The 13,790-nt window shown below is 37.9% G+C and overlaps 1 protein-coding gene across 1 annotated transcript in view; it reads left to right on the forward strand.

Moving 5' to 3' along the window:
* LOC139127071 (uncharacterized) overlaps positions 1-13,517 on the forward strand; it is a 31,023-nt gene extending 17,506 nt beyond the window's left edge. Inside the window, exons 5-12 of the mRNA XM_070692993.1 lie at positions 4,270-4,386; positions 5,215-5,396; positions 7,060-7,156; positions 7,742-7,928; positions 8,744-8,869; positions 9,628-11,130; positions 11,358-11,423; positions 12,200-13,517. Coding sequence (XP_070549094.1) covers positions 4,270-4,386; positions 5,215-5,396; positions 7,060-7,156; positions 7,742-7,928; positions 8,744-8,869; positions 9,628-11,130; positions 11,358-11,423; positions 12,200-12,438 — 2,517 coding nt within the window. The 3' untranslated portion in view covers positions 12,439-13,517. The remainder of the gene's footprint in view (positions 1-4,269; positions 4,387-5,214; positions 5,397-7,059; positions 7,157-7,741; positions 7,929-8,743; positions 8,870-9,627; positions 11,131-11,357; positions 11,424-12,199) is intronic.
* Positions 13,518-13,790: the final 273 nt, after the last annotated feature.

The following is a 13,790-nucleotide window of genomic DNA, read 5'->3' on the forward strand; positions in this document are numbered from 1 at the left end:
AAAGTATTGGTAAATCCAGAACGGTATTATTTCCCTGTAAGCCAGTGCCTAACATACCGATAGAGTGTTATGTTATTTTGACTTGTAGCAAAACGTACTCAGAAAATGTTTTTAGGTGAACAGGTTAATAATATACGTTATATGTATTATCAATTGGAAATTGTTATGTGAGATAAACAATTATCTTGGCTCAGTGGACAAAGAATATAAAAATAACACAGTCATTATTATCATCCCGTATATGCATGACTTTCAAGGAGGCCGTTTTGACAGCCTGTTCAACTACACCTACATGTAGAGAGACACACTCTGGCAGTCGTCCAGTGTGGGTACCATGAAAGTGAAACAAAAGTGAATGCACAGAGGCAAGCACAGAACTGGCACTGTCCTTGAGGCACCAGGAAATCATAAATCTCATGAAACAGACGGTCTGTACAGCAGACGCTGGCACATGCAAATACTTTTAGCTGTGTTGGAAACTGGCCAAAATATTTGCCAGACATCAGGACTGGTAACTTTCAAAACTTGCCTGTCCTGCCAGAAAGTTGCCTGTCCTGAATTTTTGACAAATCCATTCATTCAAAAAACACAAAACCATTATGTACTTCAAACTGTAAACAACTTTATTTTCAACATGAGTATTAACTGTGATCTTACAAACAAACTGTTCTGAATTCCACTGTTTGAAATGAATTCTAATCCGGACTTGAATACAAAATTTCTACAATAACAATGCTGATAACACTCTGATACATTGTGTTGATAACCGAGTACTGACATTTCATCATGGATCTGTGCATGGTCTCCTTGATGAAATCAGTGCTGACATGAGTCAAGCACAGATTACATCAAGTCAGTGTCACTACCAACATCACTTTCCAGGAGATCAGAAAAGTCTGATTCATAATCAGAGTCCAGTCCCTGTCCTGCTACAAATGACTGCAGCATCTGCCCCCTATATATTTGGTTTTAACAATTGGGAAACTGAATTTTTTTTAATTTGTCTCCATTTCATGCCACAACTTATCGTATAAAACCAAGATGCAATCTGTCATCGAATTGGTACTACAATCAACCAAACTGAAAAGATTGCTGAGCAATACAGAAAACATCATCTGGCAAAGAAAATCAAAAACTGAGAGAGCTGCCATATAAGTAATCAAAGTTGGCGGCATGAATTAAATAAACCAATACTCTCCTCAGACCAAACCGATTTCAAAGGCCGTTTACAGCAAATATTGTTAACGAAACCATGAAACCTGGGAATGGCTAAACACAGAGAAACAAGATTTATTTCTCGAAACAGCCCTTCACAACATGCTTTTCAAACACCGGAAAGCAGGCACCAATATCGACCCGAAATCTATTACAAAGTCCATGAAAAATTGACACAAAACTATAAAAGTTCGGCCTAAAACAAACTAATTGTTGACAGATTAGTACAACATTTACTGTTAACATAACGAGCACTAGCAAAGCTCAAAAATGCCCTAAAACAAAAATCCTTATAAGCGTTCAGAAACTCCGGTCGACATGCTGGGTCATGTTAATTATAATATGTCACCACACACCGGATCACTCACTATAGAGTCAGTCAATAGTGGCTAACTCTCTCAATAACGAATCTGGCTTCTCCTCTTCGAGGACGAAGATGACTTCATCACACAACCAAGCGGAGGGGATACAAAACAAGAGAGCGACTGATGAAGGAACCCCATACGAATCACTCAATCAACAAACCGGTTTACCGGGGACCCAGATCACATGACTAGGGTCAAAGCACTATCAATTCACCGGTGTCTCGCCATGTATTCCACACAAAATAAATGCAATGATCCTCTTATTCACCATATCGTAATACTGAACAATCTTGGTAGAGCCGATGTGTGGAGTTGCCCTCATTTTCCTTTATATTCCTTTATAAGCAGCTGATCGATGAGATTACTGGGTATGCCGTATGGCCTACTATCGAGAGCCCGACACACGGACGTGGAAGTACAATTTTCCTCCCGTCCGACTGAAAAGTTACCCGTCTCGGACGGGAGGACGGGCGGTAGTTTCCAACGCTGCTTTTACTATGATAGGGCAATATAAGAGTTTATCATATAACTAGATTCATGTGCCTGTGTAAAGCTATGGTGAAAAGCGCCATCACATCCATGCATTTTATTACGCCCCGGCCTGGTGACCAAATTTGGATGAACTTGTCAAATTCTGGACCTATTTTTGTATTTAGAACGTTTTACTGTAAACAACTGTACGCGCGATTCAAAATTTGTAGTCAGGTACACTGCGTCCAAATATGGGCATGCATTCACGTGCATATCTGAACTACCTCTACACTCAGGCTCTTCCCCCGATGACCTCGGTCCACAAAACTCGTATCAGGGCTGTAAAGATTAATGTATTTCGAAATACTGGTACAGTACTAATCATAGAGAAGAAGTATGTAAAATATATTTGATATTACGAAACAAAGCCATTGATATGAATGTCAATAATCGTACAGTTGTTTGTTTGAAGTGTATTTGTAGTTCCTGTTTACTTATAAATGACAGATAGCCAGTAATCAGAACCACTCCTGTCTTCTGATACTACAATAAATACTGCAATAAATGTCACAGCAGTATATTATTTGACCTGAATAGAATTCAAGCTGTAAAGATGAGAATTGTACACCCAGTTTCAGTGTTTCTGAATTTTCAGAAATGAAAAATAAATCTGTGCGTTTGCACATCATAGAGGTACACAAGCAAAGTGTATCTAACCTTATGAGAGTAGAGTAAGTTTATAAATCAAGAAAAACCTCAATTTTAGACTGGTAAATCTTGGATATTTTCTTCACCCACCCTTACCCTGTTCACCCCCATTTCCCTGTAAAGAGGTCCACATTCACCATTGATAACAATTGTTTCAGGCCAAACCATGGTGGTAAAGAGTTTAAAAGGCTTTCATTGAGGTAATACGCACCTCGAAACGTAAACTTTTATATTTTTGTGGCCCAAACTTTCCAAAAGGAAATCTAAATCATCCTCTTTTGTGATCAGGCATAAATTTCAGGGACCATCTGGCATTGGTCAAACACGGAAAATAATCACAACTGATGCAAAAAACTTACAAAAAGAAAATATTCAGTTATGTAGACTTTGCAATAAATTGCCTATATTTGAAAAATTGAAGTCTGTGGGTAAAAATAAATTAAATATTTCACAGAAACAAGACAAGGCAAGCCTCATTTACTCCACAGCTTCAAGATAAACCCTCACAAACAGTAGACTAAAGGTATTATAAAAGTGATAATTTAAAAGCGTCTGAAAAACTCCTTTGGAAAAAAATATGACCAAAAAAACATTATGACAAATTTTATTTGCAGCTTTAAAACATTATTTCCTTTGACAGTAGAATATGGAATGACAGTAGAGGGAAACTAATAACATGCACTGGATCTTGAGCACAGAGCCACAGATATGTAGTTAGTTACCTTTCAAATTTTAACAGGACTGTTTATACAGCCTATGATAAACCATTCAGGGGAATCCCCTTAACATTTTGTTAAAAAGGAGAACATTTTACCCTGTCAGTGTACAGTGTAAAACCAGATATCATGATTGAATACACCATAGCTTATATCTCTGTCAGATAGGTGGATCTATTCAATAATTTCCTGTTTCTCGTACACTGCTTCCTTTTTTCATTTGTGGTTTTCCAGGAAATATTCTGTCTCTTATCATTTATTATTAATATTAATTTCATTTTGTGTAATTTTTTGTATCAGTTGTGTTTATTTTGTTTGACAAATTGCCACAGTATCCGGTCTATCCGATGTGAAATATTGATCTACCGGAAGCAGCAACCTACTCATTGACAATGGTCTATCAAATTGCTATCAGAGAGTCTGGTACAGCACAGTACTAGAATTGTCATTGTTGATGAATGAATTCTGCTGTGGACTAGTAGAATTCAAATGTAAACAATAGACACTGTTTAAAAAATCTACCTAGTACTCGGTTTTATTAACATTCTTTAAGGGGCAGAATAAGAAGTTGCACTTGACGAACAAAGTGGTGAAAAAAAAAAGCTGCTTGGCCTTGAATATTTCACAAGATGACCATGTAACAACTCTGTTTCTCAAGTCACAGATCTTACAAGTTTGAGATAGATGTTACCCATTTGAAGTTTGTGTGCTTGTAAGGCTGTAAATAAAAACTGTTGCAACATCAGAAATTTATGTTACTGACACATTTTGACCACGCGCTTCAATTCAAACAGATTTATTACGACAGCAAAGGCAGAGAAGTGGTGTTGTTTGGTACTGGCGGTGAAACACATGGTGGCTCTCTCTGGGCTGTTGGACTACAGCAACTCTATCAAGGTCACATTCATCAGGTATTACACTTGCACATCTAGCATCCTTCCTTATCACCCCTCCTTCCCTCCCTTTCCCTCCTTTGCCTCTCTCTTATCCTCCCCTCCCCTTCTCCTCCCTCCAACTCTCCCCTCTCTCTCTCTCTCTCTCTCTCTTCTCTCTCTCTCTCTCTCTCTCTCTCTCTCTCTGTTTTCCATGCTGTTTATAGTGCTGTTTATTGATTCACTTAATATTTGTTAATGTACATACATTGAATAACATATTCAGTTGTTCTTGAAAATGCACAGTCATCCTGTAGGAAGTGAGTTTCTACTCTCAACATGACTGAGAATTGCTAGCACTTAAGACTATACATGTGGTACATGTACATAATAGCGCTGAGTAAATAGATTTAATTCACAAATAAATAATGCATTCATGTATATAAACAATATGAAAATGAATAATAATCTTTAGGGGAGTTAGTTTTGAGCTGCGCTCACAAAACACACACTTTGACTTAGTAATGTAATACTTTCACTGTGGACTATATTACATGTGCACAATAGTTCGAAATAAATACATCAAATTCTTTATAATTAAATGCATTCATGTATGCAAATTATATTAATAGGCATTATTTTGACTAGTCAAATTAAATAATAACAAGTCATTATCAATAGACAGTATTTGTTGGTTAGAAACCTTGCATTATACAAAACAAATTGGAAGTTGTAATTCTGAGATACAAACTATTGCTTCTGGCTGCTGTCAACATTCTAAAAACCAACAAGCTGGACATTAATATTTCACTATGGTAATACATGTACCAGCATATTTATTTACCAACTCTTGACTTTCTTTGGTAGGCTAAGGAGTTGTACAGAGATAACTTTAAAGGGGTGATGACACCACCTGTGCTTGTTGACCTGACCGGAGACGGTGTCCGAGATATCGTCATGGCGATGTACAATTCCTCTGTGTTGGCCATCAATGGAGAGACATTTGACTACCTATGGAATTTTACCCTGCCCATGTCAGAATCATACAGGTAACCCCTTTCACCACCATGGTTTGACCCACACCCGTTGTTATCAGTGATGATTGTGGACCTGTTCACTAGAAATCAGGGGTGAACAGGTTAAATTGCTAGTGTCTCAACTTCAATATACTGGTATCTTTATAGTTTAACCCTTTCACAGCCATAGTGCAGCCCAAATATATAGTTATTGATGGTAACTATGGACCTCTTTATAGGAAATTGGAGTGAACAGATTAACTATTTGAGTGCTGTAGTTTTTTCTCACCAAACTTTCAGTGCAAGATTTTACAAATGTTTAATATTTTTATGTAATATTTTGACAATTTTGGACCAAATGGATATCACTTTTCATTAGCTACAGTTTTTCATCAAAATTTTGAGAAAAATTTGAAAAAGTAACTGGGATATATTTTATACAGGTGAAAAAATTTGACCTTGGCATTCGAGGGTTAAATTTAATAGTGCTGGTGGCATGATACTTTACCGTATCTAAAGGAGTATTATTTGTTGAATTCTAAAGTTTTCATCTTAGTAATGTTATTTATTTTTCAGGAGTAAAATGTTAATGTCAAATAATTTTACCATGTCTCTGGAGTTGAGATACAGCATATACGGTAAATCTGGCACAACCGTTTTGCTTGTTGCTGGTATTCACTTCATGCTAGTCCTTGCCTCCATATACAGGAAAGACAATTGAAAGTGTAAACAGTAATGATAGCAAAATCTATCGAGGACATCTCTGTATTTCAATATATAACAAGATTATTAGAACTAACCCTTTCACCACCATAGTGTGATACATACCTATTGTTATCGATGGTGAGTGTGGACCTGTTTACAGATCATCAGGATTGTACAGGATAATTTTGTCATGTACGCACATTTGCAGACATGGTGATGAGCAATGAGATAGTGGTTGTATTGCTCTCAAAGCATTCTGTTCATTGCTACTGTCAATCAAAGTACAAGAGTTCTGTCAAAATATAACATACAAGTTTAGACAAAACTATTTTTAAACATGAGATCACAGGACATCCAACCATACCTTTACTTGTAAACAAAAAGATAAAACAATGTGACCACAAGAGGGCATTCTTCAGCATGCAGTTATACATCTTACAAAGGAAAGCAGCAAGTTGCATGTCAAGATATTCAGCTCTGTCTTTCATATATTATTTTATGAATTCTCTTCTCATTATTGTTTCTTCCTTCCATTCCCAAATTTTCAAGATCTCTATTACTTGTCATTCTCTGACAATCCTGCATAGATCAAATCATTTAAACTGTCTGATTGGTCATCTTTACCTAAACATGTCAGTTCTGCATTTACACAGTGATTTGTGCTATGTGTCCTAACTATTTAATATGTTTTTACCATTGTATTAGGGTCTAAAAGCCTAATTCCGTATATTTTCCACGACACTAAAATGAATACAAATGAAGTTATGAAATCATTTGTGAAAGTAACCCCTATGTTTAGAAATGACTTAAATTGTACCAGTTATAACCCTTCTAATGAATACTGCAAACCGTGCAGTGTCTGATATGATATCAGTCAGTGTACAGGGTACCCGACTGTTTTATACTGACCTTGTATCAGAGAGGTATTCAAATCAAAATGAATAAACTCACCCAATAATGAAAATGTTTATCTTTCTGTTGTTGTTTTTAGTACACCAGCTGCTGGTTACTATAATGACGATGACGTACCTGACTTCATGATCAAGTATGCACACGGCCCTGGCTATCCTATTTACTACTACTCACAGGTAAGCCTTGTTTTAATGTTGAAATGTGCTTTATTTTGTTTTGTTGGTTTTTATTTTTAATATTTTCTTGTCAAAGCCCTGTACAGGTGGTTAGATATGTTTGGAACACCACCAGAAGGTTTAGAAGTACCGGTAGACGAATGGCTACTCCAGTTGTTAACTTCTTTTTTCAAACTCCTCTTCAATTAGTCAAACATTGTTCCCAACCATAAAATTAAGTAGCCAAGTCATCTTATCCAACCACATTGCCACAAGAATTCGTTTTACTGGTAGTTGTTGAATTCTAATAGCACTGCAACAGAGATTTTTATAGTCAGAGAAATCCAAACTTTTAAGCAGTGTAGGGTGTGCAAACTTATCTCTGATTGCAAGCATGGCTTTGTTAAAGCTCATTAGCTTACACAAGTATTGTTCCCACCAAGACAGTAATAGCCAAGAACAGTATTTGTATATTTTACAACATCGCCAGAACTCACAATTTCAATTCAGTTCCCATAATACAGCAGCAGAGATTTAAAATCATCAAACACACCTTACCAGAACTGAAGAATAAGACATACTAATGGTTATTTGGGTTCTTTGTAGAGCACCATTTTGGATGGCAAAACAGGCAGACCACTGCTGACCCCCTACATTAGAGATACGGTAGGATCTCAGAACTCACCCCTGACAATCAGTGTTGAAGGCCATGGCAACGACATCTTCCTGTACTGGATCTCAGACTGTGAGAAGCGTGACAGTGACAAAGATGAAGAATTCACATTTATCGAAGGTTAGGGAGATCACACTGTGACCTTAAACCCATTATCTTTGTATCCTTACGTCATCTGGCGCATCAGAACTACGGGTATGTGACGGTGAGACCAACCAGTATACTGTGTAAGCAGTGAGTAATAGTACAGCGATAAAACAGTTGGTAATTTTTCAATAAATTGATTTATTGTGTAGTATGGAGAAAGAGCTGTATTGCTGACTAAGGGGACACTAAATCTTACTTTTAATATTTTAATTAATTTCATCTCTGAAAACAAGCACTTGTACATTCTCCCAAAAGTACTTGAAATACAAATTATTGACACTATGGTATTTGTATAATACAACTTCAAGTATGGGATGTTACTGTTGACAGCTGCATTCTAGTCTGCATTAGAGTTCAGTCGATAACAATAAGTATGTACTTAAAGTGGTTATGTTAAACACTAGCCATTTCGGCATAATCTTGAAATGAGACAAAAAACTAATTTTCAAACAGAAAAAAAAAATACTAGTTAACACATCAGAAGTGACGGCTAATTGAGATTGAAGCACAAGGAATAATTCCTATATATAGAAGTATTTGTGGCTGTTTGGTTGCATGCTGGAAGAAAAACACATTACTAAATCAGAATGGTCTTTTTGACCTTTTTCCAGTGTTGAAATTTGTTTTAAGAAAAATGATACACAAGTCACATAGAGTTACCCTTTATTCTCTTTATGTTGTATTTTCTGTGCAGTCGCACGTGACAAAAATGTTCTCACATAAATATCCTGATCCTGTCTCCTCTGATTTCAAAGCCTCTAACATTTACCAAATCTAATCTTCCATAGGTACCAACGTCCATGAACAGAGCAGATCTGACATGTGTAAGCTACGGTTCAACTCCAAAGGCTATACTAGAATGTACATGATGAACAGGCAGTCTAATACACCAGGCACAGTTGTCTACAACTCTGGTCAGTGATTCTCTCTTCATCAACAAGTGTACCATGTGAATCGTGTGTAGTCAATTAATGATAATCAGTGAATTTACATAATCACAGGGGGTTTCAATTGGGTGCCTCAAGTGTATGTGGCAGACAGTTTTAGCTTCGGCAAACATCTTCTAACTGTCAGCTGTAATTGTTACTAAAAAAACAGCTACATTGTAGATCAAGTGCAAGCAACTGTTCAGCTATGGGTCCAGACAGAGCCACTGCTCCATGCTGGTTTACTGTAACTTATCAATGAGTTGATGACTTTGACATGTGTGATGATACCCAAGGTAATCGTTACATTGCACATACATATCTAATTCACTAACAGAGTTGTGGCACCGCATTGAAACCCACTGTAACATGTTACTTACACACCAAAATCAAATTTATGTCATGATTGCAGAACCGTATGATATTAGAGTGCAAGTGTGCCTGCCCTAGTTGTATTTGTATGAGGGGTCTGGTATGGTTTGAAGTCCGTGAGTGAGAAAGGACAGTGATCTACACACCTCAGCACTTGCACTCTTACAAATGAATATGAAAATATAAATTTCATATTGGTATTTCTGAGAGTTTGTTGCCGTGTTCTTTCATGTTTGTCACTACAGTATAAACATGCCATTTGAAACATAGGGCTTTTCGGTCTTACCCTAAGGGCTTGTCTGTCTACTCGTGTACATCTGCATGTCCTTTGTTAAAATTTTGTTGTGTTTCAAACTTCTGTCTCATTAAAACAGAAGAGCGATGGGAAGTGGAGCACCAGAATGTTGTCAACACATCCTCCCTGGCCTGGCAGTATGTCCAGAAACATCCACACTTCAAGAAAACTTACACAAAACATCTTGCGAAACAGAGACAACTTGAGAAAGGCGTGAAGAAAGGAAACACTGCAACCGGAAGCCGACAGCAAAGTAAAAAACAGGTGTGTCAGCACGTCCCCATCAACAGGAAACTACACAGCTCATTTAGTGGGAATGACAAAAGGAAAAAGCCCAAGAAAGACAATCAGGGTACCAGATCTGGAAAAGAAAAATATCGGGATTATGATGAAGCTATGAATGATGGAAATACAAGATATGGGAGTTGGTCTCCTCATGATGATGAGAACCATCGCCAAGGAAAGACACCAACAAGAACATATCCTGGTGACTGGCAAGTGCAAACGCCATGGAGGTACCCGTATTTCTCTGGAACAACATGGCCACAGGGTTTGAACTTGGACTCAGGATATCATGGAGACACGGACGATCGGCAAACTTATTTAGGGGAGACTGTGGGTGTACCAGGCAGACATGGAGATTCTAACACGAATTACCTTGGCAACTTCAGAGACTTTCCGATGGATGGAGAGCAAAGAGGTATAAATGGACCTTACCGGTATCTGACAAACCCATATGGGAAGTACAGTACCCAAGAGCCTTTTGAGACAGCGTACAGACAGCTTGAATCTATGGACTACCCCACTGATATCTGGAAACATCTTCTAGGGCAGCCTTATCAAGGGGATCGATATAGAATGTTTGAACCAGCAGAGAATCTTGCCACTGGAGACAAACAAGGCAAATTTAGAGGGAAAAATTCCAGGAGTGACAGAGAAAAAAGGAACGCTGTCTTCCAAAGCGAGAAATCCTCTAAGAGACTGGGGAGAAACTCTGCCGTTATTTCAGACAATGATAAGTCTGAAGATAGCGACTCAAATAGGGATAATGCCAGGGTAGTTAGGAAAAGAAGTTCAGTGCTAGGTGATGATATCCAGTTTCTGAATTCTAATCAGAGGTTTGTAAAAGTTTTTGTCACAGAGGATGATCTCTATGGCAACAGTGGCGCTGTCTCTTCAAATGTTGATGTCAAGTCCAAGTACACAGGCAGCCACAAACCAAAAGGGAAAACGAAGGCAAGGATTACACACAGTGTCTTCCAAGGGAATGCAATGAACACACATCATACACATCACAATGATCGCACTGGTAATACAGGTCGCAAAAGAAGCATATCTGAAACACTCAAGAGAAACAGGCGCCATGTTGGTCCGCACGATGGCGGCGGCATGCAGCGACTCCTCTCAACTGGCACACTAGCACCTGTGTTGAATTCCTCAAATGCTGATGCCGAACACAGCATTGACGTGATCTTTGCTACATACTGGTTTTACCCAGCAAAGACCAGGGTGATCTTGCCTGTACAGCAGAAATGCATTGATGAGATGATGGACAATGAAGTACAGAGATTTGATCCAAACAGTAAGTAGAGCACAATCAAACATTTGTATGGTGGCCATCCAGGGGACTGGAAAAAAGTGATAAATATATACATGTATAAAAGTGGTCTGTCCGTAGAGGGTAGCCGTGTCACAGTGTTTTATATCAGATGGGAGGGGAAGAATAGGCAGTGTCAAGTAGTGTAATAAATACTATGAAATAATTTCACATTTAGCAGACACAACTGACAACATTCTTGCTAATTACAGATCAGTACTATGGAGATGACCATGATGCTTATGAAGATAAAGTAATGGATATGTGTCTGGGTAGTGGTGAGTTAACCATTCAGATGTGTCTATTGCAGTAATGTACACTACCGGATGATGCAGTGCTCAGCAGTAGTGGAGTTGATTTGTAAGAAAAAGATTGTGTAGTATTTGTAGGACTTTCCTCTTCTATGCTTTACCCTCCTTTGTGCTTCACCCACATATATGCCTTGCCCTCTTCAATCCGTCACCCCCCAGTCATTTGCTCAATCCTGTGTGTTGCCCTCTTCCATGCTTCACCAACCCCTGTCATGTACTGTCTTCAATGCTTCGCCTGCACCTGTCACTTGCAAATCCCCTTGATTTAATCACATTATTCATTGCCCACCCTCATAATATTTACCCTGCCCTGTCTTCACAGCTTTGAATTTGAGCAGAGTGCACCTTGTTCAGTTTCTTTGCCACATGAGTAATGTTTTGACATATACTAGTTAAACTCTTATTTTTTGAACTACATATACCAGTATAGTGACTTTTCTCTTTTCTTCCTGGTACCAGTTCAGCAGTATACAGTATGGACATGTATCATGGGAGATCCCAGTGATATTTAAATGTGTACTCCTTGTGAGTAAAATACTATCAGGCATTGAAGCTGTACAAGGGAAGTCCAGTTTTCAACAGAAACATTTTTTAAAATCCGTCCAACAAAGTACAAGATATCATACTCTCTGCCACAATTTCCTATCAGATTATTTTTTTCTTTAAAATCAGTGGTTTCTTCAAACCTACACATTTCTATCTCTCTCAATCAACTCACTCTATTTTCTGTACCACTCTTGCAGATGATGACGATGATGGAGATGATGCCATTCATGAATCTCAAACCAACTACAACCCCTTCAACATTCACATGGGACAGATGACAGTGTACAGAATGCGACTGAAATGCACCTGTGAGGGAGATCCCAGACTGGACGATCCAAACAAACACTGCAGTAGAATACTGCCATACAGTCAGCAGCAATGGGCAGCTTACATGGGAACCCATGGCAATAGTCTGTTCAAATCTAGGGATGATTAGCAGTGGGAGCCAAACTAGTACTTCACTGTAAAAAGTCTTTTCTGTATTTCATTGCAAGTGTGTAATACTTACCCTTGCAATTATGCACAGATAAGACAAAATCAAGAAAAAAATGTAAGCCTTTTTAGCACAGTTCTCAAAACGAACATGTCACAGCCTGTTTCAAGATACATTCTCTAAAGGTTTGTTATCATCTTGATTTGCACCGTTCTGTATTGCCAGCCAATTCAAAACAAGCAGTACGGCATTACACCACACAACATGCTCATTTTTTTTAATGTGTCATTAACCCCTTGACTACCTATGGCGCCGGATATATCCGGCGCCATATTGAATTACCATATACCTTGAGTGCCGGAAATATCCGGCACAGTTAAATAGGCGTATTTGCTTCGTTTTTGTCGCTAAAAATCCCGTAATTTCGGCGTCGGCACGCAGCGCGACTAAGACTGGTGTATTCCGATCTGGCCTGAATGTGATTGCGCCCCCGTACGTCCGAGTATGGCCAAAATCCGGAAGCAAATGTCGTGACCCATGACCTCGACCCTGAAAGGTCAGGCTGATCACAGAAGCGTCGCGTTGATTGTTTACAGTTTTCAGAAGTACGGACGATCGCGAAGATGTTTATGGTTTGTTTTTTTTAATGAAATGAAAATGTTTATTTATTGAAAACAAATGATTTATATGTAAATATGTTCTATTAACAGCAATATTCGTGAATGAAACTAGAGGAAATACAATTTTTTACTATAAGCCAGTGAAATTTTATAGCAGCCATATTATCAATATGACTGGTCACATGACTGGTCATGTGTTTCGTCATGTGATTTGTTGTTCCCTAAAATGTATTTTAAATATTGTGAATTATTTTTGATAAATCATAACCATTTCAGATGCATGTTTCTGCAAGGAAGACATAAAGCAGGTGTTTACAAATATAAATGTGTTGATTTTCAAATACAGAATCATGTCAGATGCTGATGTTTGTGGTTCATTTACTCTGCCTTTTGTGAGAAAAATCTCAAATAGGTACATGATAACATCTATAAATAAAGTAAAGGGTAGTCATTATACATATATGTAAGGACAATGCCATGAAATTGCAACTGTATTCAAATTTGCGTCATTTTATGGATTCAAAACACGTCCTGATGCTTCAAATATTCATATTCTTTGCCAACTCTGGTCACATGTGTCATGTGATCAGTCACGTGACCTGGAAATACAAAAGTTATGTATGAAAAAGTGGGACATTTCATAATGATTCAGAAAATATATGGTTTATTGGTACTTACTTAATTTTACTCTAAGCAGTGTTCATGCAATGACAACACCTAAGATTTTATCAATAT

This window comes from Ptychodera flava, unplaced genomic scaffold, assembly GCF_041260155.1.
Source record: "Ptychodera flava strain L36383 unplaced genomic scaffold, AS_Pfla_20210202 Scaffold_28__1_contigs__length_4768798_pilon, whole genome shotgun sequence".
NCBI lineage: Eukaryota > Metazoa > Hemichordata > Enteropneusta > Ptychoderidae > Ptychodera > Ptychodera flava.